General features: G+C 35.9%; 1 protein-coding gene across 3 annotated transcripts in view; it reads right to left on the bottom strand.

Annotated features, from left to right (window-relative positions):
* FAM184A (family with sequence similarity 184 member A) overlaps positions 1 to 24222 on the bottom strand; it is a 122071-nt gene that overhangs the window by 16655 nt on the left and 81194 nt on the right. For 2 of the 3 annotated variants that reach the window (XM_072408825.1, XM_072408823.1), the window contains exons 10-14: positions 19621 to 19833; positions 14986 to 15139; positions 10423 to 10550; positions 7880 to 8064; positions 6330 to 6476 (exon numbers count right to left, since the gene is read on the bottom strand). In XM_072408825.1, the coding sequence (XP_072264926.1) occupies positions 6330 to 6476; positions 7880 to 8064; positions 10423 to 10550; positions 14986 to 15139; positions 19621 to 19833 (827 nt within the window). The remainder of the gene's footprint in view (positions 1 to 6329; positions 6477 to 7879; positions 8065 to 10422; positions 10551 to 14985; positions 15140 to 19620; positions 19834 to 24222) is intronic. The other variant, XM_072408824.1, reaches the window with a different exon arrangement.

The following is a 24222-nucleotide window of genomic DNA, read 5'->3' on the forward strand; positions in this document are numbered from 1 at the left end:
AATGGTGTTTGAATTCGATGTTTGACCACCCCAATTTTTTTGCTATATTCGAGCGAATAGCTGCTGAATCGAGTAGTGAGCTATTCGACCAACACTAATTGTAAGCACTTCATGGCAGGGCTCTCTCCTCCTCCTGTGTCATTGTTTGCATCTGTCTGCCATTTGCTACTCTATTTAATGTACATTGTTGCATATAATGTTAGTGGTATAAAAATATTGTTATTATTATTATTATTATTATTAATAATAATAATAATAATAATAATAATGTGAAACTTTGCTGACTTCAACATTCAAAAACATGGAAGAAAAAATCCTATATTTTTAGATTCCCTTGTGAGTTATTTGAGGTTCTTTTCAAAGTGAATTTTCACTACACTCACTAAGCGAAGTGAAATATCCCTTGCAAAGTAATAACTCACCATGGTGGGTGAACAGCCTTAATTAATTTAGTACATCAACAACTCTGTGTCAGAACACAACTTTAAAGCAAATACTGAAATATTATATAAACTGGCAATGCTGACTTGGTATTCAATTTACTGCTTGCCTGGTTGGTGTTCTGATTCTCTGCCTTTAATATTTTCTGAATCACTGAACAACAGTAAGCATGCAGCTCAGGTGTACCAAAACATCCACTCTGCATGCAGTCAATTAGCATTCTTTAGAATAGGTTCAGCAGTTTACATAATCTCTTATTGGGAGGTCCATTTTAACAGTACCTGATGACATGAAGCATATAGTACTTACTTGGTGTTAATAAGTATTAAGTATTTAAAGAGACATTCACCTATATACATTTCTTTATCTTAAACAGGCCACATCCCTAATACTCATAGAAAAATATATGCGATGAAAGACGTCAATTTTAAGTGGGACTTTTAAAGCCAATACCATCAACATTAATTACAAAAATAACAAAATTTTATTATTATTAAACATTAAAAACAAAAGTCATTTCAACATGTTTTGTGGAAAAAAAATCTGCTTTTTCAGGAGGAAGGAGAGGAGAAGTCTGATGCTTGTACTTTCCGCAGCCCTCTAATTTAAAATTATTGCAAGGAAGAAGGTGGTTGTGGCAGCAATGGTATATTCAAATCCTGTTTGGCTCATTGTGAGTAATCTCTTTCAGTTTTCAATATTAATAGCAATGATCTTAAGTTTCATGCCCTCAAGTCCTCAAACAGATATACGAACATACAGCCCAACAGCACAACCATGTTCCTATTCCACTGGCTTCCCTTGCTAGTGAGTCAGCTGTTCGTATATCTGAATATATAAGAATAGACGATTTTATCAACAACAAATGTTAACACAGCATAGCGATGTTTTGCATTTTATATAATAAATATAGCATTATTTTCATGAAAATTTCATTTGCCTTCTTTTTATTCATACATTTTCTATTTTTTAGAGAAATATTCTTGAAGAACAGAGTTCTTCAAGAATAAGCTGTTTAAATAACCCTACAGTGTTTTGCTACATTTGTGGTGAATATTCTCAGCAAAAACAAAGAAGAAACATTACAGAATTTGTGAAACAAACAAATCTTGCATATTTTGGTTTTAAACTGGGGGACAAAGATAAGTATTGGGCTTCCCATATGATGTGCAAAACTTGTGTAGAGTGTCTACGTCAGTGGAAAAATGGAAAACTGAAAAGTTTGAAATTTGGTGTACCTATGGTATGGTGAGAGCCCAAAAATCATCACAATGATTGATATTTTTGTGCTATGAATGTAAAAGGTTTCAATCGTTACAAGAAAAACAGGTGGAAGTACCCTGGTTTGAAATCAGCAAGACAACCTGTGTGGCATGGTGCTGATGCTCCCATACCAGTGTTCAGTACATCCCCTGATATTCCTGTATCCGACATGGAGGATATACGGGGTTTGAAGTGTAATCCAGGAGTTAGCAGTGGAAGTGAATATGAAGGAAGTATTTAATCAAACCAGCAGTTCTCCCAAGAAGAGCTCATTGATTTATTATGTGACCTAAGTCTGTCAAAACAACCATCTGAACTTTTAGCATCCAGGCTAAAAGAAAAGAATTGTCTGAGACCGGAAGTTTAAATAACGGTTTATACGACAAGAGAGGTGACACTCCTACCATATTTCAGAGAAGATGGAGACTTTGTGTACTGTTGTAACATCCCTGGACTACTAGCCCATATGTGAGTACCAGAATACTGGAAGCTTTTCATGGACAGTTCCACTGGAAGTTTGAAATCCGTTTTACTGCATAATGGCAACTGTTATGCATCAATCCAATTGGTCACTCAACAAAACCTATAGAAGAATATGAAAATATCCAAATGGGTTTACAAAAGCTTTGCTATCATGAACACCAATGGTCCATATGTGTTGATTTAAAATGGTGAACTTCCTACTTGCACAGCAAAGTGGATACACAAAGTACCCGTGTTTCAACTGCTTGTGGGGTAGTAGAGCAAAGCAGGATCACTGGAAAAAAGTGACATTGCCTCCAAGGGAAAACATGAAAAAAGGTGCAGCGAACATCATTAATGAGCCATTGGTTGACAAAGAAAAATCATTCTCCCTTCACTACACATAAAGTTAGGATTAATTAAGTAATTTGTTAGAGCTCTGAACAAGGACGGTGATTGCTTCAAATACATTTATAGATTCTTCCCTGGATTGAGTACTGAAAAATTGAAAGCAGGAATCCTTGATGGACCCAAGATTCGGAAACTGATAAATGATTCAAATTTCACAAGTTACATGAGTGATACTGAAGCTTCTGCCTGGCACAGCTATGTCATTGTTGTCAAGAACTTTTTGGGTAACCATAAAGCACAAAATTAGGAAGAACTGGTATTAAACTTGCTCTTAAACTTTTAAAATTTGGGTGCTACTATGAGCATAAAGGTACACTATCTCCATAGCCATTTGCAAAAATGTCCTAAAAACCCTGGCGATTTCAGTGAGGAACAATGGGAAAGAGGTTCTATCAAGATATAAAGGTGATGGAAGAAAGGTATCAGGGCAGATGGGATAGACACATGATGGCAGACTACTGATGGAAACTTCAACGTGATTGTCCTGATCACCAGATTAAAAAGAAATCATACAATCAGAGTTTTTCAATGACTTCTTTGTGATTAGTCTGTAAATATATTGCATATAGAATATATTAACATTAGGTATTTCAAAAATTTAATTTTGTATACGTAGGCAAATCTAGTTTAATTTTGCCTAATTTTCATGTTTCCTTAGTTATTTATGGGGTTATTATTGAGGTAAAAAGCTAGAGCCAATCTAGCAAAACCAATACCATATTTGGAATCTGTGCATCAAACATATCCTTAAATGACCTAAATCTGTTTGGCAAGAAAATGTTTGTTAACCAGTGTTATTACTGGTGTGCACATACAGGAAAACTGGCAGACACCATAACGGGTACCAAAACATAACATGTTGGCACTAACAGACGAAGGCACTGAAATACTGAACAAAAAAATAGTGCATAAGGACAACCGGGTGAACAGCCCTTACCCTTTTTAAAACAACTATTTACAGCAAACATCTGCTTTTGGAGTTAAAATTAAACACATAGTGCACAAGTGGAACTAATTTGCAGCATGGCTGCACTTGCATGCAGATATGAGAAAACATGCCTTTGGCTAATATGCTATAATACTGGCATATGCCCTTAAGCACCAGCTGAACTATGGAGATGTAATACTCTGTATACTGTGTACAATATCATATTCTTGTATTTAAACAGTTATTGTATGTATATATGTATATATGTATATGTATGTATATTGCTACTTAAAATAGTTAATTAAACACACATTTATAAAGCACAGTGGTATGCCTAACAAATGTGCATTGCAGTCTGCTTTCTTTGGGACTCCAAAGAAAATGGAATCCTATGCAAATGTGAGGAGAGCATAAATTGGTTCAAAGGAGAAATACACTTCTTTAGTTTTTTCAGCGTCAAACAGAATGCTTACTAGTGTGCCTTTATCATAGGTGGAACCTAAGACAAACATATTAATAGAAAGTTGAAATAAATTTAAATGTTTACCATGTATCTGAAAAAACGATCTGTCTGATACACATTTACTTGCAAGGTAGTTAATTAAAAAAAATATATAATTTTCCCTTGCACATGAATGTCTGAAGTCAGCAGAGCTGCACCTCTTAGCATTAACTAAGCTAAGTGAAATATTATTTACAGAGTAATAATTCATTTTACTAGGTGAACATTCTAAATTCTCTCTGGTATTCCACTAACCCAACTTTCTCCTCTACAATCTATTATGAATGCTGCAGCCAGACTCATCCATCCTTCCCACCCTTTTTCTTCTGCTGCATTTCTTTGTAGTTCAGCCAAAGCTCTTCATTGGCTTCCATTTCACCTTAAAATCAAATTCAAGCTCCTGTGCTTTGCCTTCAAATCCCTCTACAGCTCCTGTCCCACTTACCTTTCCGACCTAGTAAAAAAGGACTCCCCTAGCCGCTCTTCTTGCTCCTCCAATGACCTACTACTGACTTCCTCACTCATAACCTCATCACACACATGGCTCCAAGACTTTTCTAGAGCTGCCCCAACTCTCTGGAATGGTCTTCCTCGTCCTATTTGTACTCAAAACCCATCTTTTCAAACTTGCCCGCCCATCTTCTTCTGTCTTTTGAAACCGTCACTACTTCCCACCAATACATATCTCCCCTCCTATTGTGTGTTACTTCCCCCACCTCCTAGATTGTAAGCCCTTCGGGGCAGGGTCCCCTCCTCCTGTGTCACTGTATTTGCCTGTCATTTTATGACATATTATGTTGGTACTAAATAAATCCTGTTTCCTAATAATAATAATAATAATTAATCTCTAGAAATAAAAAATTGCGACCAGGGCGGTCCTACCTCAATACAATTTTTAAACTTTATTTACATGTCCCCATTCTGTTATGGGTGTCTCTATCTTCTTTCTTCTTTTTCTGGTTTGAATCTTGGCGCGGAATGATGCAGGCACAAGTTCATTCAGTCCTGGCAGATGCAGGGAAAGCTATTTGACAGAAGAGGACTGCCATCAGGGAGGTAAGTTTGTTTTATTGAAAAAGAAACATCACCTGTCCCTTTCTGGAATAAATACCTGTCTGATCACAAATTTGAAAAGTGGAACTTTAGTTCTGCTTTAAGGTCCTATTTATACTTATCCCTTAATGCCACTGGTGTACTTAATGCCACTGGGAAAAATATCAGGTTTATAGGTAAACAAATGTGACAGAATGGTATTTACAAATGTATGGTAATATCTGTTATCTGTTGCATGCATGTATTTATTTATAAAGACATAATTTGTGCGGTTTTTATGGTACATTAACAAATTTGAACAAAACAAATGGTGTGTACAACTGTCAGTTTTAATATCAAACTATCTCAAATAAACAGACTAAAGGGTTTTTACAAGCAAAGACAAAACACAAAAAACTCTGTAATAGGCCAGCTGCAACAGTAATAACTAAAAGGTAGCTACAAAATCCAATTGTAAGCCTAGAAAGTACCAATAAAATTAAACTATGGGGCTACCATTCTTTTTTGTCATTCATTGGTAAGTAAATTTGACTTTTTATTATGGGGCATGTTGTTTTTTCAGCTATGGAGAGCACATCACTATACCACTTGAAGATACTTACCATCTAATATGTATTGTTTTGAGTATTTGAAATCATAGCATTTGAGCAACACAAAAAATTGACTTTCAGGGACTACAAATGTTGAGCAGAAAGCCTCAAAATAGGATGAAATCATTATCATAAGTTATACAGTGCTACCTTTCCTGTAAGCATTCTAGCTTTGGGATCTATTTATAAAGCAGTGAATAAGACATTCAGGTGATATCTCTGATAGAGAATGTTCCTTGTATTTTCAATGATATCTATCAAAAAATGCCTTTATGTATGTCAGTTTCACTTATTTATAAATAGATCCAATAATGTTACAAGTATTAGCTAGCATTGAAAGAACAATTGAAATCACACACCTTTTTATAATTTTTTTTCAGTCACTATATGTCATGTGACTGATTTTTAATTTTAAAATACTTTTTTCTCAGTCATTGTTCTTTATTATTTTGTATATTTCTGATATTGTATGCTGCAAATATACACTTATAAATGAAAACTGTCAATTAGTATGAAAACAGTAATAATTTTGATGAGTAATTTGAATCATAATGTGCATGCTTCATATAGATTTATCTGGTAATTGTTTAAGTAAGGTTAGTAGGGCAAGTGATTTTAGATTGAAAAAAGTTAGTGTTAAAGTATCTTCTAAAACTTATTTTGCTCTCTTTAAACTTACGAAACTTGTAATGCAGAATTTTTTTCCATGAGCACTGCTTGTGTCTTTGCAAATTCTGCCATAATCCTTTGCTTCTCCCTGATATGGGCAGCTGTTAAGTCATTCTTATCCTCTTCATGTTTCTTGTTTAAATCTTGCTCATGCACCCTTATTTAGGAAATGAAATATATTTGCTTACACAATGTTTAAATATGAAACAGCTGTACCGGATTATATAATTAGTTGGTAAATTAATATACTAAATAATTGCTTGGTTACAATTTGGCTTTGAATCTAAAGTACAATGAAGTATTAACCTGTTGACCATAAGGACTTTGCAAAGCTATATACATACTGCTTTTTGCATGGTTTGTAAAGACATAGAACCTTCTTTAGCCTCCAGTCCATTTCAGAACAGCTGATACACAAGAGATAGAAAATATGATGAAAATATTTAAGATTTAAAAATAAATATTTTAAATGTTGATGGATGATATTTTCTTGCAAACTGCAAACGTTTTAAGGGCTGTAGAACATGGATATGTAAATATATATATTTTTTTTTAATTAAAAATTACTATTTAGGCCTGTTACTAGGTAAGAGGCTATGATGATTGAGCAAATCACTTACTTAGTTGTATGATCCAGAGGGTAGAAAAATGCCTACCAAAATCCACATTTTAGCAGGAATGTACTTTGTTTTATATTCTAGTTGATAGGGTTTACCAAGAGGGGAAATAATCTGTCCAAGCATGGTCAAATTAGGCATTTTTGCTAATTTGGGATGGGGCTTTTTGTGTTTTATATTTTATATTCTAAATAGATGGATTTATGTATTGATAGAATAGATGTTGATGTATTGTGATCGAATGCAGAATCTACGCTTTATGGAGCACTGAGCAGGTCTAAATGTCCATGTAAATTTTGTTCAGTAATGCAATCCCTGCACACTTTTAAGACATTACTGAGCTAGATTATTATTCTAGTTTTGGTTAGGTTAATAGAGTTAAAGTAAAAAAAACAAAATACAAAACAAAACATAAAAATATAAATATGTAAATGCAGAAAAGAAAAAAACACAGACAACTTTCTGACAACTACAAAGAATGGCCCCACCCTGATTTTTTTTTTTACCATTCTTTCTTATAAAGCATGGCATGCTTTACAAATAAATGGAACATGGATTACACTATAAATACATATTTACTTCCATTCATCTATCTGTACAAACTTGTGCAAGGATGTTTTCATGTTGATAATTTTAATGCATTTACCAAAATGTTATTTTTATTTACACATTTTCCCTGGCTTTGCTTCTTACCTTATTCAAGGATGGAACCAATATTGTAGTAGTTCCAATGTGTGTAGTTTTTTTTCTGTTATTGGGTATCTAAAGCACTCAATGTATGTTCCAACTTATCTGTGTATTTTTTTGTTTTCACAGTCATTCATTTTATTTATTGTTATTGAGATTTGAGTTATTGAATCAGGGCTTTTGTAGTTTGTTTGTAGTAGCTTGTACGTATATCTAATTTTGTCTTGGTGTAATAATATTTAATAAAAAACACTACCTAATTTGTTGATTGGCTTCACTTCGTATTCTGAGGATTTCTTTTCCCTTGAACTCCAGCTCCTTAGTTAAAGTGTTTATGCTCTCGTGTAGAATCAGCAGCTCTTTATTGAGATTAGCCACATGTTGTTCTTGATGTCTGAGCTGCTTTTCAAGCTCTGCTATTCGTCCTAAAAGCTCAGACTCCTAAAATAGAAAAATATGAAATTCAATTATTTGATTTTTTTATGTGCATTAGTATCATTGTATTTTGCATAATTTTATAGCATTAAGTCCAAATAAATCTGCTTTACAGAGCTGAATACAAGAAACGTAAATACACACAGCACTACTGACGGGTTGCATTAGAAGTTATTGTAAATCATAATGTACACATAAAATACAATGACGATTATATTCACTAGCAACTAAATCACAAATATATGTTTCAGCAGTTTATTTACCTTATTTATATGTAACATAAAGTTATGTATTTTCTTTCATCAAGCAAAGTTTTTGTTATTAATCATGCTAAATAAGCTAGATGCTTGAATGATGTACGCTTTGCCCACAATCTATGCTATAAAAATCAATGAAAGCATAAACTGTCTCCTACAGGTATCAATACTAAAGCTTTCTCCAAATTCCTAACAGTAATGATGGAGAATATTTACCTTCCACTGAATGGTGATTTTGAGGTATTTCTCCTCTCACCTATGCCTAGGCATGTTACCACCCATTGACAATTACCCTGGGGCATTTTTTACCCAATTACTGATATTCAGTCTAAAGGACACTTTGTTATCTATTCATAACTTCTGTGCTCTGGTATGTTATTTGTATTTTTTAGCTTTGCCTAACTTTAGTAATGGTTCCCTTTTTGAGTACAGTTAGTAAAGTTCTAATTACCGTATTTTTCGGACCATAAGACGCACTTTTTTTCCCCCAGAAGTGGGGGGAAAAAGTCCCTGCGTCTTATGGTCCAAATGTATCAAAATGTATCCTTCCCAGCTGCTGTCCCGTCCCTGTTCAGCTCCAGCCAGAGTGACTGTCTCCTGTATCTTGCTCCCAGCGTCCTCCCACTCTCAGCATGAGTGGCTGACAAAGTCATGCTATGTTCCCTGAATAGCTTGCTGAAGATCACTCACAGCACACAAACACAATGTAAACAAATGTTATATTGCAATCTTATTACAACTGAAAGGAAATACTCACCCAGTGTCCGAAGCTCTGCTTGCTGGTATCTGTAGTGAGATGCAGAAATCCTACATTATGCTATGCATCTCTCCATGGATACGAGCAGCTGCAGCCTCCAGCTGTGCCTGTGTCGCTGTCTGTGTGAGGCACGCAGGGAAACCCCCCCCCCCCCCTCACATCACTCGGAGGATGAGTCCTCTTCCAGTGATGTGAGGAAAATTTAAAGGCATATTACAATGTAATCTGCTTCTAAATGGTTTTTACAGTACAAAAACACCATACAACATAAAAATAAAAGTACCGTACATTTTTAATTTTATTTTTAGATTACATTGTTGTCTATTATTTCATTATTGTTTTAAATTATTATTTATATTTATGTATATTATAATTTATGATTTTAATATAATAAATAAATATAATTATCATACCCGGGAGTTAATCCTAAGAATTACAAGCCCACAATACAAACAAAAATTTCTATGCAAAAAAGAAAATAGGATAGGATTTTATTAAAAGTACATTTTTTTTTTTTTTACATGATTGTGTGTTTCAAACATTTTTTTATATTCATGATATCTACTAGACCCTTGTTCGGACATATTTCTGTAACTTACAGGTCTAAAATGTAAAAAAAAAAAAAAATTCATGAAAAACTGTAACGCTTTTGGTACAGAAATCCAGACCTCAGTGTAATGCCCAGGAGGTTAATGTCTTTTGTTATAAAAGCAGAATTAAAGGGGCACTACGTCACTGCACTGTGAGGAACTGAGCTTTCTAGATTCTGACTCTAGCAATGAGGAGTTCTTGGGGTTCTCATAAAACGAGCAGAACCTTTACCGTAAATCTTCAACTTTATTCTATTTTATTACTGAAGTCTCTTGTTATTGTGTTTTACAGTAATTTTGTCTTTTGCTGACTTTGTTAATAATGGTTCTAAATGCTGCTGTTTACTTTACAGGGTTTATTACATGTGTTTATGACTGTGATGTTGGTTTTTAATGCACATAAAATATTTTAGGACACTATTTGTTTCAGAATCTTTTTTTTCTTCATTTCCCTTCTCTAAAAAACTGGTGCGTCTTATGGTCCAGTGCGTCTTATGGTCCGAAAAATACGGTAGATCCTTGGCTAAATGTGGAACTGATGTCCCACTTTTTAAATTTTCGGATCAGGCAAGTCATGAAGATAGGTGAAGTACCTACTGCAATAATCTGTTTTACCTGCCTAAACGAATAAATGAAATGAATGAATTCCAGTAGAGCCTGCGGAGGAGTTCCGTCAAGCGGGCCTGGTCAATAAAGATGTAAACATTTCCATGACAAGATCAAGAACACTTATTTCGTGCCCGTTATAGAAATTATTTACCTGACGTTTGCTGAGATCCTTATGTCTTTCAAGTTCTTCTGCAACAGCTTCCATTTCTTGATGATGATGGTTCCTTAACTGATCAATGGCTGCTGCATGTTGATGGTTGAGTTCAGAGCGTAGAGATGCTGCATTCCAAGAAACAAATACAGCACTGTTTAATGGGTTTCTCATGAGAAAAAAACTAACACATAAAAAACACCAACATTGCTGAACTGCAGGAAAAAAACAGAGCAGAAAAAAAATTTACTTATTACAGCCTTTTCTCCAATACAAAACTGCAGAATTGTTAAATTTTAGATTTGGGCAAAGGAAATAGTCTTTATTTTGCAGGTTTTATTATTTTTAAAGGTTTAATTTGGAAAAAAAGAGGTAACAATTAGAAAAAAAAATGTCATTTAAAATCTGTATTTTCAGATAGTTACAGATTTTTTGAATTATTAATGCAACTCCAGAAATGTATACAAATATAAAAACAGCAATGTCTTCTGAGGATGACATATAAATAGCTTCAGACTGACCCACCCCTTTCTCCGAGGTGGCCTGCTATATTCCTACCAGAGGATCTTCAATCTCCAGTCTGGTCACTCACAGTTACCGGCATATGCAGTGCAGTATCATGACAGATAGAGGTCACTCATCACCTTCTGTATCTGCACAATGGTCATGCAGCTAAAGCATTACACAAGTATGGGGCGAGAAAACAAGCAAGCAGCCATCTTGTATGTGAATATTACCTAGTACATTCATTTTTGTTGTAACCTTAACTTCGTGCCACTACTTGCCTTCCTATACTACTTACTTTTAGGAGTGGGAATCCCCACCCAGTTTACTTTTACTCCCTCCTCCAAGTCCTCCACACTTCCCTTTTTCTCCTCTTCTTTTCCCCTTTTAAACTCATTTGGTTCAGCAGTTAGGTGAAATAGAAAGACATTGACCTCCTCTCTTTTAAAATCAGTAAAAGTTTTTTATAGTGAGATACTAGAGAAGCTGGACACACAACACATACAGAACACAGGTCTGAAATGTTTTTTTAGAGGGCTATATCTAAAAAAAAGTTTATATATAGCATAGATATAATTTTCTTTTTTTTTATAAAATGTATTATTACGCATACTGTTAAAAGTAGCAGAATATTTTCCAGTAATTTTTCAAGTTGTGTATGGTCAACATTAACACAAAATAAATGATAAATACTGGGAAGAAGGTGGTGATAGTGGTATGATTAATTGTTTACAAGAATATATTTCTTGGCATAAACAATTAAAATTACAGAGAGTAGAAAGATTCGGCCACAAATTTATACTCTATACCATGGTACTTTACACAACACTAGAAAACATTGGGGTAGATTTACTTAATTCTTAGGATGTTCATTTGCCAGGCTGATCACTGTGCAAGAAATAATGCGCTTAGTTTAGTGAATGTGGTGAAAAGATATTTTGCACAGAATACCCAATCATGAGCAAAGTAAAAAACATAATCGCATATGACTGGATGGCTAAAGTCAGCCAACGTTTATACTATTCAAGTTAAGTTAAATATTACTTGCAAAGTAAGAATTAATTTTATCTTATTTACATTTGTTTTATTTTTTACACTCCTTTTTTTAAGTTGGGGTACAGGTGAGAGGGAAACTGCTCTACACCAATATTAGAGTATATGAAATATACCAGTCATAAAGGTTAATTTGCCAAACATTTTTTGAATGAAAGGAAGCTGAATTATCAGGATTGTGTTCTACTGCACTGTATTTTATTCAGATAAACACGTCAGTTTCAGACAGTGGCAGTCATCAGTTACTAATTTAATTTTATAATGTATACATGTAAAGATGTATTTCAGACTAACTCATTGAGTTTTTAACCCTTGTTGTGTCTAACTATAATATATGATATAGTTGATCAAAACTGTTAACATGTTGTAATTCCTGATTTGAACATATTTACGAATAAACACCACCAGAATACAATATCTGTAGGGTCCACTAGCAACAGATCATTATTACAGTTATCTTTAGCTGCAGTTATTTTTAGCAGGGACTCGAGAGAGTCTGGCCTAGTGTGCCTTCTTGACCTCCTAAAATGGCCTTTTAGCCAAAAAAGTTTGCTGACCCCTGCTATAAACAATCTATAGAACACTGCATTTTAAGAAGCATCACATTTATAAAACAGATGTTTCGTATCCGTTTTATAAGGATTTAATTTTTCTTTTAAGCAGAACTATGCATAACACTGGGGAACGCATTTTTGTTGAGTTAGATCTTACACTTGTTTTTACTCATTTTTGGGTGGTGAATCCAGAAATTTTCCCAGTTTTTTGCTATCACATCCAATTTTTACGGTACAGGGTACCCTCTATTTTTTAAAAAAAACTAAACTTTACATCTAATGAAAAAATAATCAAATAATACCTTGAATTTACTGTTTATTTAAATTTCATTCATTCATACAAAGGATTTATTGTTACTCTATGACTTTTTTTTACAGTAAAACATTTGAAAAATAATCGGCTAAGCGGTTAAGGTAAACATTTACGCTTTTAGCTTTTCCTGGAGTGTTGAGTGTTAGGACAATCCTGCTGGATGCTCCAACAATAGTCAGCCATCAATATGTACATCCCATATACCCTGATACCGTCCTTCCATGACCTTCGAATCTTGGTGGAATCATTCACCTTGCTCATCATTGACTGGGCCAAGGTTTTCCGGGAGCTTAGAAAGATGGCTATGTAGAAAATGTACCTTGATGCTCATTGCAACCAAGCATTTTGTAGCTCTCCAAGAGTTTCTGGACTATTTCTGTATAATTATTTGCTCGTGTGTTTCCAAGAAAGTCCTTGACAATGGCTTTGAATGATAGCCAAGCATTCTTTTCTACTTCTGACATTGTCCTAATGAAATGTTCATCTTTGATGAGCTACCGAATCTGTGGACCATCAAACACACCGGCCTTTATTTTTTCAAATGACAGACTAGTAAATGCCAAAATGAGGTACTTGAAACAGTCTCCTTCGGTTGGCAAAGCCTTCACAAACTGATTCATCAGAACAAGTTTCATGTGCAGAGGCGGGAATATAATATTTTTTCCATCAACATATGGCTCATGTAGAATGTTTGCATCACCTGGTTTTAGGGCAGATCTTGGAGACCAATTCCTTTCCACCCAATGCCTCTCACGAGCTCTGCTGTCCCACATGCACAGATAACGGGGATACTTGGTGTAGCCGCATTGCTGACCAAGAAGGAAGCATACCATTTTAAGGTCAACACAGATGACCCAATTGTGTTAATGATATTGCAACAACTCAATGACTCTCTTAAGTCTGCATACTCTTCACAAAGAGAAGCTGAATGGCCAATTGGGACCGACTCAAATATATTACTACTGTGAACGAGGACACACTTTAAGCTCCGCTTTGATCTATTGATGAATAGTCACCATTCAGTTGAGTTATAGATTGGAATTCCCAATTCCTCCATTAAACCAGGTATGCTATGGCAATACACAAAACCACTGTCAGTTCTAAAGTACTGCAGAAATGCAATTTCCCTGGTTCAAAAGTAGAATACCTTTGTTCCTTTTTCAAGTAAGTTTTTCCCACGCAGTCCTGATGCTAGGAGTTCTGAAGCTTTTTGATAGTCCCAAATCACTCAACTCATGCTAATCAAATCCCTTACAAACAGAACAGAGTTCTCTTCAATTTCAAACTCTTCATCATTGTTGTCACCTAGTTCATCAATCCTAATCATGTTCTTCAAGAGATGGCAGTGTAATGAAAACCGGCACTGGGATTTTATCTGAATGAGCCACTGGGCGTTTAGCTGATGGTAGACCAGGATACTCTATGTTACATTTATTTTTCTTGTTAAATCCCGAAGTTTTCACTATACAAAAGTAACAGTCATGGATATGATCTCCTGGCTCTCGCCAAACCGTAGGTATACCAAATGCCATCTTATCACGTGGTCCCTTTGTCCACATCCGTAAACCCTAGACACACTGTTTGCACACCTTATGAGGGGCCCAAGACTTATCTTGATCACCAAGTTTAAATTTGAAATATGCCAAATAGGTTTGCTCTACAAACGTGCTGATGTTCGCCCTTTGACTGGGAATGGTACAGATATAACAAAATAAATCAGGGTTGTTTAGGCACTCACGACGAGAAACAGCAGAGCCAGACATGACCTGAAAGAAAGGAAATACGTGTGTAAGTAGAAAAATAAATTTTCCTTTTTCACTACGTAAAGCAGCGCACAACCTCTGACCACACTGTCCTGGGTTTAAATGAATAGCCTATACAAATTCACGCTACAGTAATCGCATTAATATAAACAGTAGAGAAAAAACCTGATGTGATAGAAGAAAATCAATGTCACTTTCAGAATCAGCATACCTATTTTAGTGTAAATATGCTTAAAAATTGAAGTCAACAAAAAATGTGTTCAAAGTTGTTCCCCAGTGTAATAAAAGGATCTTAAGAAAAAAACCTAAGTACATTATAGTGTTAGCGGAACTTGAAAATCACTGATGCCTTCAGTTATAATTTAGCATCACATACCCAGCATGGCTTTCCCTTCATCTTCTAATTCAAAGCGCAAAGTTTGCAGCTCCTGTTCCATTTCCACCCGCAGCATGTCCATGACCTGTTTGTGAGCATCTTTTACAGACTGGAGTTCCTCTGAGTATTTTTGGTGTAAGCGTTCTTCCAAATCCTATATAGCAAAAACAAAATATATATATATATATATCATACATGAGCAAATAACCAGTATAGACTACTCATTCTCTGCTGAAAGATAAATTGCATGTACAAGACAAGAAAATTGTGCAAATTATCTTAACAGAAAAGAACACTTTGCTGCTGAAATAGCAATCTTCTTGTAATTCTGTGCATCCTGTTTGCTTTCATGTTTTTTTTCTTTTTGTATATAAGTAAAGAGAGGAAAGAAAAGGCAGGCTTTTTGGCAGTATAGTGCGAAAACAATAATGTTTTTTTTACATATACTTTAGCCCTAAATACAACATAGACTTTCTATGCTACAGATCTGGGTTATACATCATAATACCTAATTTTTAGGTTACAGGTTCAATCATCCGGATAAAGATATTATTTGTAGACATAAAAAGCAACTTGTGATTATGGGTCTCGAATCCCGACACGTTTCGCCAGCAAGGCTTCTTCAGGGGGTTATTGAGATCACAAAATTGGAGAAACAATAACAATAGCTGACAAATACAAAAAAATAGAATAGTATAAATATACATATATATGGTGTCAGAATTAATTGAAACATTTCATACACTATCAAAACAAGTGTCAACTTGATAGAAAATAAGTAATATATACACAAAAAAAATGCATGACTACTTACATCAATCACTGTGCTTTAAAATCAAAGAAAAGGGTACCAGGGGAATATCCATGCCAGAGTACCCTCAAGTATCATACTTAGGGTAAGGGAATAATAAGAAAGATCAAATACAGGTATACATAAAAAATGAAAAAGATTTTAGAAGTAGAATAATGTAATATATGAAAATATACTTTCTTAAAAACCTGTGGCCACATAATTTTCAGCAGTATTAATTACTTGAATAAATCTAAGTATTGATTGGTATAATGGTGTGATATGATAGCTGAGAAGGTGTGAGCTGGAAAATAAATACATAACTGATGTAGAATAGGGTGGGATCCCAAATGTTAGTGCATTATTGTTCTAATTACCAAAAGGGATGGACTTACTTTCTCGATTAAGAGACAGGTTGAAATTATGTTGATAACATTTGATAGGATGATATTAAAGGGTATGAACGGAGGAGATACGTTTTAGTGGCTAATTAAGTCTATGATTTGAGATTCAGCAATTAACCACCTGAGCGTTACACTGAGGTCTAGATTTCTGTACCAAAAGTGATCCACTGTTTTTCATGAAATTTTTTTTTTAGATTGTAGACCTGTTCTTGTGTTCCGCCGGCCGGGCGGCGGAACACAAGATGCCGGGCGGCGGAACACAAGATACCGGCCGGCATCTTACCGGTCCCGCTGGCACCCGACGCTGGAGAGGGAGATCGACAGACGACGATGGACGGAGGGCGACGCTGGAATAGGAAAACGACGCTGGATGAGCACAGCGGGACCAGGTAAGTATGGATGTGACAAAAATACGGGCTTAACCATCCTAGCCATTTTTTTTTGCCCGTACGAAGGTCGGGCTTAACGGCTAGGTGGTTAATGAGTTAATTAGATAAACCTTGAAAATTTTATAAAGAAATTTTAACTAATTAACAAATATTGCTGAAAATTATTATTTGGCCACAGTTTTTTAAGGAAGTATATTTTTATTGTTATTGTTTCCCCAATTTTGTGATCTCAATAACCCCTTGAAGAAGCCTTGCTGGCAAAACGCATCAGGCTTCGAGACAAATATTCACAAGTTGATTTTTATGTCTACAACTAATATCTTTATCTGAATGATTGAACCTGTAACCTGAAAATTAGGTATTATGATGTATAACCCAGATCTGTAGCATAGAAGGTTGATGTTGTATCTGGGGCTAAAGTATATGTTAATAAACCATTATTGTTTTCGCACTATACTACCAAAAAGCCTGCCTTTTCTTTCCTCTCTTTACTTATATACATTTTGACTACAGGCTTGGCATTGTATATGTGTAAGGATCTTGTTTAAAAAAATGACATCCCCAGGGTAAAATACAATTTTGTTTTTCTTTTCCTTTTTTTCACCTAAAGCAACCGAGTACTTTACCCATGGAGTGCCTACAAACAGAATTTCCTGCTTGGTTATACAGTGCCACAGTGTGTGTGTGTGTGTTGGAGATGGGGGGTTGATCATAAAAAAGAGATTTATAAAAAAAAAACACAGGCTAATTTTCAAGTGAAGACTGATAGTCTGCCAAAGTATATGTAGAAACAGTTTTGGAAAAGTACCAATTTATAAATATTATTATTATTAATAATAATAATAATAATAAACAGGACTTTTATATTGCCAACATATTATGCAGCGCTGTACAATGAATAGGGGTTGCAAATCACAGACAGATACAGACAGTGACACAGGAGGAGAAGAGGACCCTGTTACGATTAGAATAAAAACCGTTCTGTGATTTGAGAGAACACTAGATCCCAGGCTCCAGTTGAATTTATTATTCATACCTGCCCTCTCCTGTTGCTAAAGAAGTTAGGATCGAGCTGAACTTCTCTTTAACTCTGAAAAAAAAGTTGAGGCCCTGTATGGGGCCAGCGTGCAGAGGTTAGCCTTAGCACGGAGGTTCTGATTAGAAGTGCAGATAGTTCTTTATTGTTTCTCTCAAGCATGCACATAAGCTATGGCCCATCTAAAAAGAAGAGGTTTTAGATTACAAAGATTCAGTTATCCGTTTTATTATCTTCCCTCAGTTGGCAACAGTTCTAAAGCAAAGGGTCCCTCCACTTGGCATTACGTAGAGCCAGAACAACAAAGAAGACAGAGAAACTAAAATTACCAGTTGAGAGAGAATATACCCATATCTATATCAGGAAGATATTAACGCTGTAGTCCCTTAACTGTATAAGAAAGGTACCAGGCTCCATGAGTACCTGTCCTCCTTATGCAATGCAGTACTAGGACTTATGTTTAGCATAACAAGGCAGTGCCTAGATAGTTTAAAAATACAAAAAATGTTAATATCAGAAAAGCGTGATGCATCTAACACATTTCATATATAAGGGCTTTTTGTTGATAAATGAACTTATTATAACTACAAAGTATAACTACAAAAATATGATTTTCCCTAATGAAACATCCATCTTTAAAAACTGCTCCATTCTCCAGCTGGTGCAGCTAAGATTGATACATTTTCCACAGAAAGATGTTTCTTTTAAAGTGTGGCTGATACATTTGAAATATTAGTGACAGAGGTGCTTCCGCCACCTTTAAGGTGTTGTTAAATGGGAGAAACCATTTTAAGGGTTACAGCTCCTCCCTTCTCCACTGCCTCACTTCTGCTTTGCAAATTGAAGCCAGAGGGCCTGATTTATTAAAGCTTTCCAAGGCTGGAGAGGAATCTCATCAGTGAAGCTAGGTGATTCAGCAAACCTGGAATGGATCTGGTCCTGGATTCAAAACATTTGCTAACAAACAACAAATGACTTTGAAGAAATTAATTTCAGGTTTGCTGGATCACCTAGCTTTACTGATGAAACTGTTGAAAGTGTGTCCTTTCCAGCCTTGGAGATCTTTGGTAAATCAGGCCCACTGAGTGAAAGAAAATGTATTCTTACGCCAGGAAGCAATTCTTCTGGTGATCTAGGAAAACCACTCAGACTGGAAGAGGCATTTTCAGGATCTTAAGGCCAAGATCCTGAAAATGCCTCTTCCAGACACATAGACAAAAATATTTTCATAACAAAGCATGGATAGCTAAGTAGCTTGAGTGTTGAAGCTGAATATTAGTTAGGACTTCTGTTTACCATAAGATATATCTAAATCCAAATAAAATGTGTTTTTTAGAGCTTTTTTTTTGCTGTTTATTGCTATTTGGAGAGCCATGGTTGCCATCCAGACGGGGCTTTAAACATGTCATCCTTTTTTCTTTAGTAGTGGGGCACCCTTACAAACCCCCAGCATGCCTGCCAGTCTGATTGCCTCTCCTCACAAGAGTTTCTTTACCTCTTAGGCAGAGTAGTGCAGGGTTGTGAAGAATAATAGCCATAGTTAACTTTTTCCAGCAACTGGCAGATTTAGCTGTGAAGCTCAATCTTGGTTCTAGTGAGATTAAAAGCACTAGAATCATAACTTGCAGATGAATCATGTGTTGCTTGCTCTGTGTGTGCGTGTGAAGGGTTGAGCCTAATACACCATAATGCTTTGAAATGGACCTGAAAACAAGTGAGGGGATCAGTAGTTTACAGAAGGAAGAGAAAATTATGAGTGCTTTCAGTTCACTTTACAGGAAGGGGCATGGACAACATCTTGCAACCACCGCATCTACGGACTGGTAAATTGCAGTGTATAGTTAAATTTTTCTTTATGGATTTAGATATTTTACATTTTATATAAGAGCAAAACATCATAACCCATTGTTTCCCCACTTGATTAAAACTGTATTTAGAACAGTAATAAAAAATACCTCACTGAAATACATACAATACAAAACAAAAAAAAAATTTAAAAAAAGCAGGTTGACTTGCTTTGTGCTCTTGGTCCTTTGCTTCCTCCATACTTTGGAATGCTAACATGTGAGCTTCTTGCAGTGATTTCTGCCTCTGCTGGTGTTCCTCCTCCAGTTCTTGAAGCTCTCGAGTGAGACGTTGTCGCTCTTGACTAAACTGTGATTGCAACTGCTGCAAAGCATTCTGGGACTGGCACAGCTGCATCTCTAGGTTCTGTTTTAGAAGTGAGATCTAACATACATACAAAAAAATCCAGACAGAAAAAGATTAGATTGACAGGTTTTGTTAGTGCAAAAAAATATGCTCTGATTGCAGCTGTACATTTCCATTTTAATGAGGCACACATTTTCCATTTTAAAGCTCTTCTACTTTCAGCAACCAGTGCATTACCTTAATTACATTCCAAAGTAACACTTACATGGCTGCTATTTTTTACATTGTGAGTATTAAAAACCGGAATTTTAGTATCAAAATGACTTTTAGTTTGTTTCTAAGAAATGTGTTTTGAAGGCACATGGAATGATACTGAAATTATACATTTTTAATGGTCATTGGATGGAGGTGAACTAATTGTGATTACTTACATTACACCTATCCTACAACCCTCACCCCATCCAGAAATCAGCAAAATTTTCAGAGATGTTTGCCAGGGCAACATATTTTGTGGGAGTGGATGAATGGCAGCTACATGAAAATCTTTGGACCAGAGCATGAGTACTTACTCCTTAATGATACTTACCCCATCCCTTCTAAAAATCTTCATATCCCAGAGTTCTTTCTAACCCTATTTTACCGGCCTTGCTGGGATTCAAAGACTGGAAAAAAGTTTAAATACCTACTTTGCTGGAGAATATGCTGTTCAAGGCTTGTCATATGACAAAATGCTGAGGAATTTGTCCTCATGATTTGTGTTGAAAGGAAGGACTAGGCAATTCACTTAAGCATAGATCATGATAAATTACCTAGATTTTTGTTTATGTGATCAGAGCCTAGAGTAGGACTTTCTCCATGAAAGGAAAATTAATCAGCCCATGCATTTATTCCTCCATTGCAGCAGTACAATTAACACACTGACACTTACAACCTGATTTAATAAAGCTACCCAAGGCTGGAGAGGATACATTTTCATCAGTGAAGCTGGGGGATCCAGCAAACCTGAAAAAAAATCTGGTCCAGGATTCAGAACATTTGCTAGCAAAAAGCTTTGAAGAAATCCATTCCAGGTAGAACTCCAGTCTTCTTTGAGCGAAACTTTCAGTTATAAATTAAACTCTTAATTCAAACTTTCTTTAAATGATCAACATGAAATGTTGTTACTGTCAACCCTCTGAGAGAGTCCAGAAGTGGACTGAAATATGGCTAAAAGTTTTGCACTATTGTTTTATTACATTTGCTAAGGTAAGTGTAAGTAAAAATTGTGGACAGGCAGGTAAGTTGATTTTAATAAAGAAGAAACATCACCCTTCCCTTCTGCAATTAGGAACTTTCCTGCTTGCTTTTTTTTAATTTTTGAAGTTTATGTTCACTTTAAAGGATTCTTTAAAATCCTTCATCTTTAGCACAACTGCAGTCCAAACTCCAGTAATTTTATTAGAAGAACTGTCTAGAACAGGAAATATTATCATAATTTTTTTAGGTGTTCATCATATTGATCAAAAATCATGTCTGTATTGTACTTCTACCTAAAGTAGGCCCAAATTTAGGACAGGGGATTTCCTTTGTTATATAGAACATCTAGCAATGGTAATTGTGCATAATCAGTACCATGAAAATTCTACAATTTGTCTTACAGTTATTCCTCCTGGAAAATGGCAATTCACTCCCTGATGTATGAATGTGGCTACAGCCTCATATTGTATACTGCATTGTTCAATTTTAGCAAGTGTTGGCTCTGGCTGTTCTCAAAACTGGAGGCTTTGCCACGAGGAAATAAAACCTTGCCTCTTCTAAGACAGAGACCATCACATAAAGACACAAGGAATGGTACGTCAGTAAAGGAGGAATGATTGACTTACCACATGCAATACCCGTGACTAGCCTTCTGAATGCTTTTTATGTGCAGTTTTCAGAGTATAGTTAGAAAAGCTTTTACCTAGACTAATATTAGCTTTCAAATAATTGTATGTCTACTTTGATCCAACACTAATTAAAATTGTATTTTAAAAACTTCAGGGAATACATGTACATTTGCAGGGCTGGATTCAATGTCACTGCATAGCAACAATCACAATTTTAAGATGGTAAATATAATGTCCATGAAAAATTAATCCAGTAAAAGTGCAATTAATGTTTAATGAACAGTAAGAACAGTAGGAACCTATGCCAAATGTGCTCTAAATGTGCAGTACATCTTTACAAACAGCACAGAATGTGCAATGTTCCCTATTCTTCAAGAGACCAAAATATATTAGGATCCCTGTGTAAAAATAGGATATTACTATAAGAAATAGTTGTTCTTGTGGATTTTGTGCAAATCTTTATTAAACATTTTCTGTAAATATGCACATTAATTTCACAATGAATATCTAATTTGCTGGTTTTAAAAAAGGGTACATTTTACAGTAAGGACAATGTTAACACAGAAAAACACATGTTGTTGTGTGTGCATCTGTTGAATGTGTTTTATAACTAACACATTTGATCAAATAAAAAACAATTAGTATGACCGGGAACCTACAAGCTGAACATTTGTCATGGTCCAGGTTTATGTGGCTGCCAGTTCTTGGCACATATTTGTCATAGGGACAAAATCAAATTCTATAAGGTGTGCATTCCATTTTGTTGAAGAAAAATATGTTTAAGGTTTGTATACCTCCATGTAAAAAGCCCTTTTCAAATACTTTAAAGTGTCAAGTTAGCTTGCTTTCTTCTGTCCAATTTTAGACAAAAACAGGTTAACCTAATGCATTATGAGACGGGTTTTGACTGTATGGAATGCCAATCTATAATATCTCATTATACGTATTTCATAAGGGCAGTGGTATTATCTGACAGTAGAGATGTACGAGGGGGTGCTGAGAAGTTCCTGGCTTTGCCCCCTTCCAGATTAAATAAATTAAATTCTTAAAACTGTTTTTTTTATTAGTGAGAAGCTGTGATGGCACAAGCAGGTTTCATGTTATTGGAGTTACCGGCTGTCATGAAGTTTTTGTTTCCCCAGGGAAAGTCAGCAAAGGACATTCACACTGAGATGTCACAAACACTGGAGGAGAAGTGTCCTTCCTACAGCACTGTCAAAACCTGGATTTCTCGTTTCAAGACTGGGCATTTCACCGTTGAAGATGAGCCCCGCAGTGGACGCCCACCCAACCTCAACTGACCTGGCAACCTGCGATGCTGTCCATGAGCTGATTATTGAGGACCAGCGAATATCCGCAAAAAAGATAGCCCAGATACTTGACATCTCATGGGAGCGTGTTGAGTTTGTTATCACCACTGTCCTAGACATGCGCAAGCTTTCAGCGAAGTGGGTGCCGAAATGTTTGAACAGTGATCAGAAGAAGGAACGAGTTGTAGCATCCTAAGCTAGGCTAGTTTAGTGACTGAGGATGAAACCTGGCTCCACATCTATGATCCTGAAACTAAGGAACAGTCAAAGGAATGACGCCACAGCGGGTCCCCGCGGCTGAAGAAGTTCCAAACCTAGAAATTAGCCAAAAAAGTCATGGCATGCATTTTCTGGGACAAAGATGGTATTTTGTTGGAGGACTAAATACCTCAGGGCTCTAGTATCACTGGACAGTAATATGCTAATCTCCTGGACCAGCTAAAGGAGGCAATTTGGACGAAACGCAGTAGAAAGTTGACCAAAGGGATTGTGTTTTTGCAGGACAATGCACCTGCGCACACGTCCAATGTTGTGGCTGCAAAATTGAACACCCTGGGTTTCCATTTGGTCCACCATCCCCCCTACTAATCTGACCTGGCACCTTCGGACTATTATCTGTTGCTGAATTTGAAGAAACACCTAAAGGGGCAATGTTTTGAGGACATTCCTGACGTCAAAGATGCTGCTGAGAGGTGGTTTGCGGCCCAACCAAAGGACTTTTATTCGAACGGTCTAGAAAAGCTGCAACTACGCCGTACCAAGTTCATCAGACTCAGGGGCAATATGTTGAATAAATGTGTTATTTCATAACTCTGGCTCTATTCTTTCTGGGCAAAGCCAGGAACTTCTCAGCACCCCTTCGTAATCATTCTCTTACAGGAACTTTATTTTCATTCTTTCCCAGGAATCAAGTGTGTTATAGAGCAATTCTATCCTTCCTTAATCCATCATGTGTTCTGCTCTTTTAGCCATTTCCCACTATATATATACCATGTTTCCCCGATTTTAAGACATCCCCATTAAATAAGCCACCCCCCTGAAAAAATAATTAAAATAAGACACTCACCCGTGAATAAGACATCCCCCGATATTTGATCCTGTGTGTGTGTGTCTCCTTGATGCTGGCTGCAGCACGTGTCTGCTCCTGGCTGCAGTGCAGAGTGAAACTGAAAGTAACAAGCCGGCCTTCTGCACCAGGAAGCAAGCTGCTGATCCCTGCCCTAACAGAGATCCCTGCCCTAACGGAGATCCCTACACTTAATTACCGGTAAGTGAACAGAAGGGGACAATCA

The sequence above is a fragment of the Pyxicephalus adspersus genome, chromosome 4 (assembly GCF_032062135.1).
Source record: "Pyxicephalus adspersus chromosome 4, UCB_Pads_2.0, whole genome shotgun sequence".
Taxonomy (NCBI): Eukaryota; Metazoa; Chordata; class Amphibia; order Anura; family Pyxicephalidae; genus Pyxicephalus; species Pyxicephalus adspersus.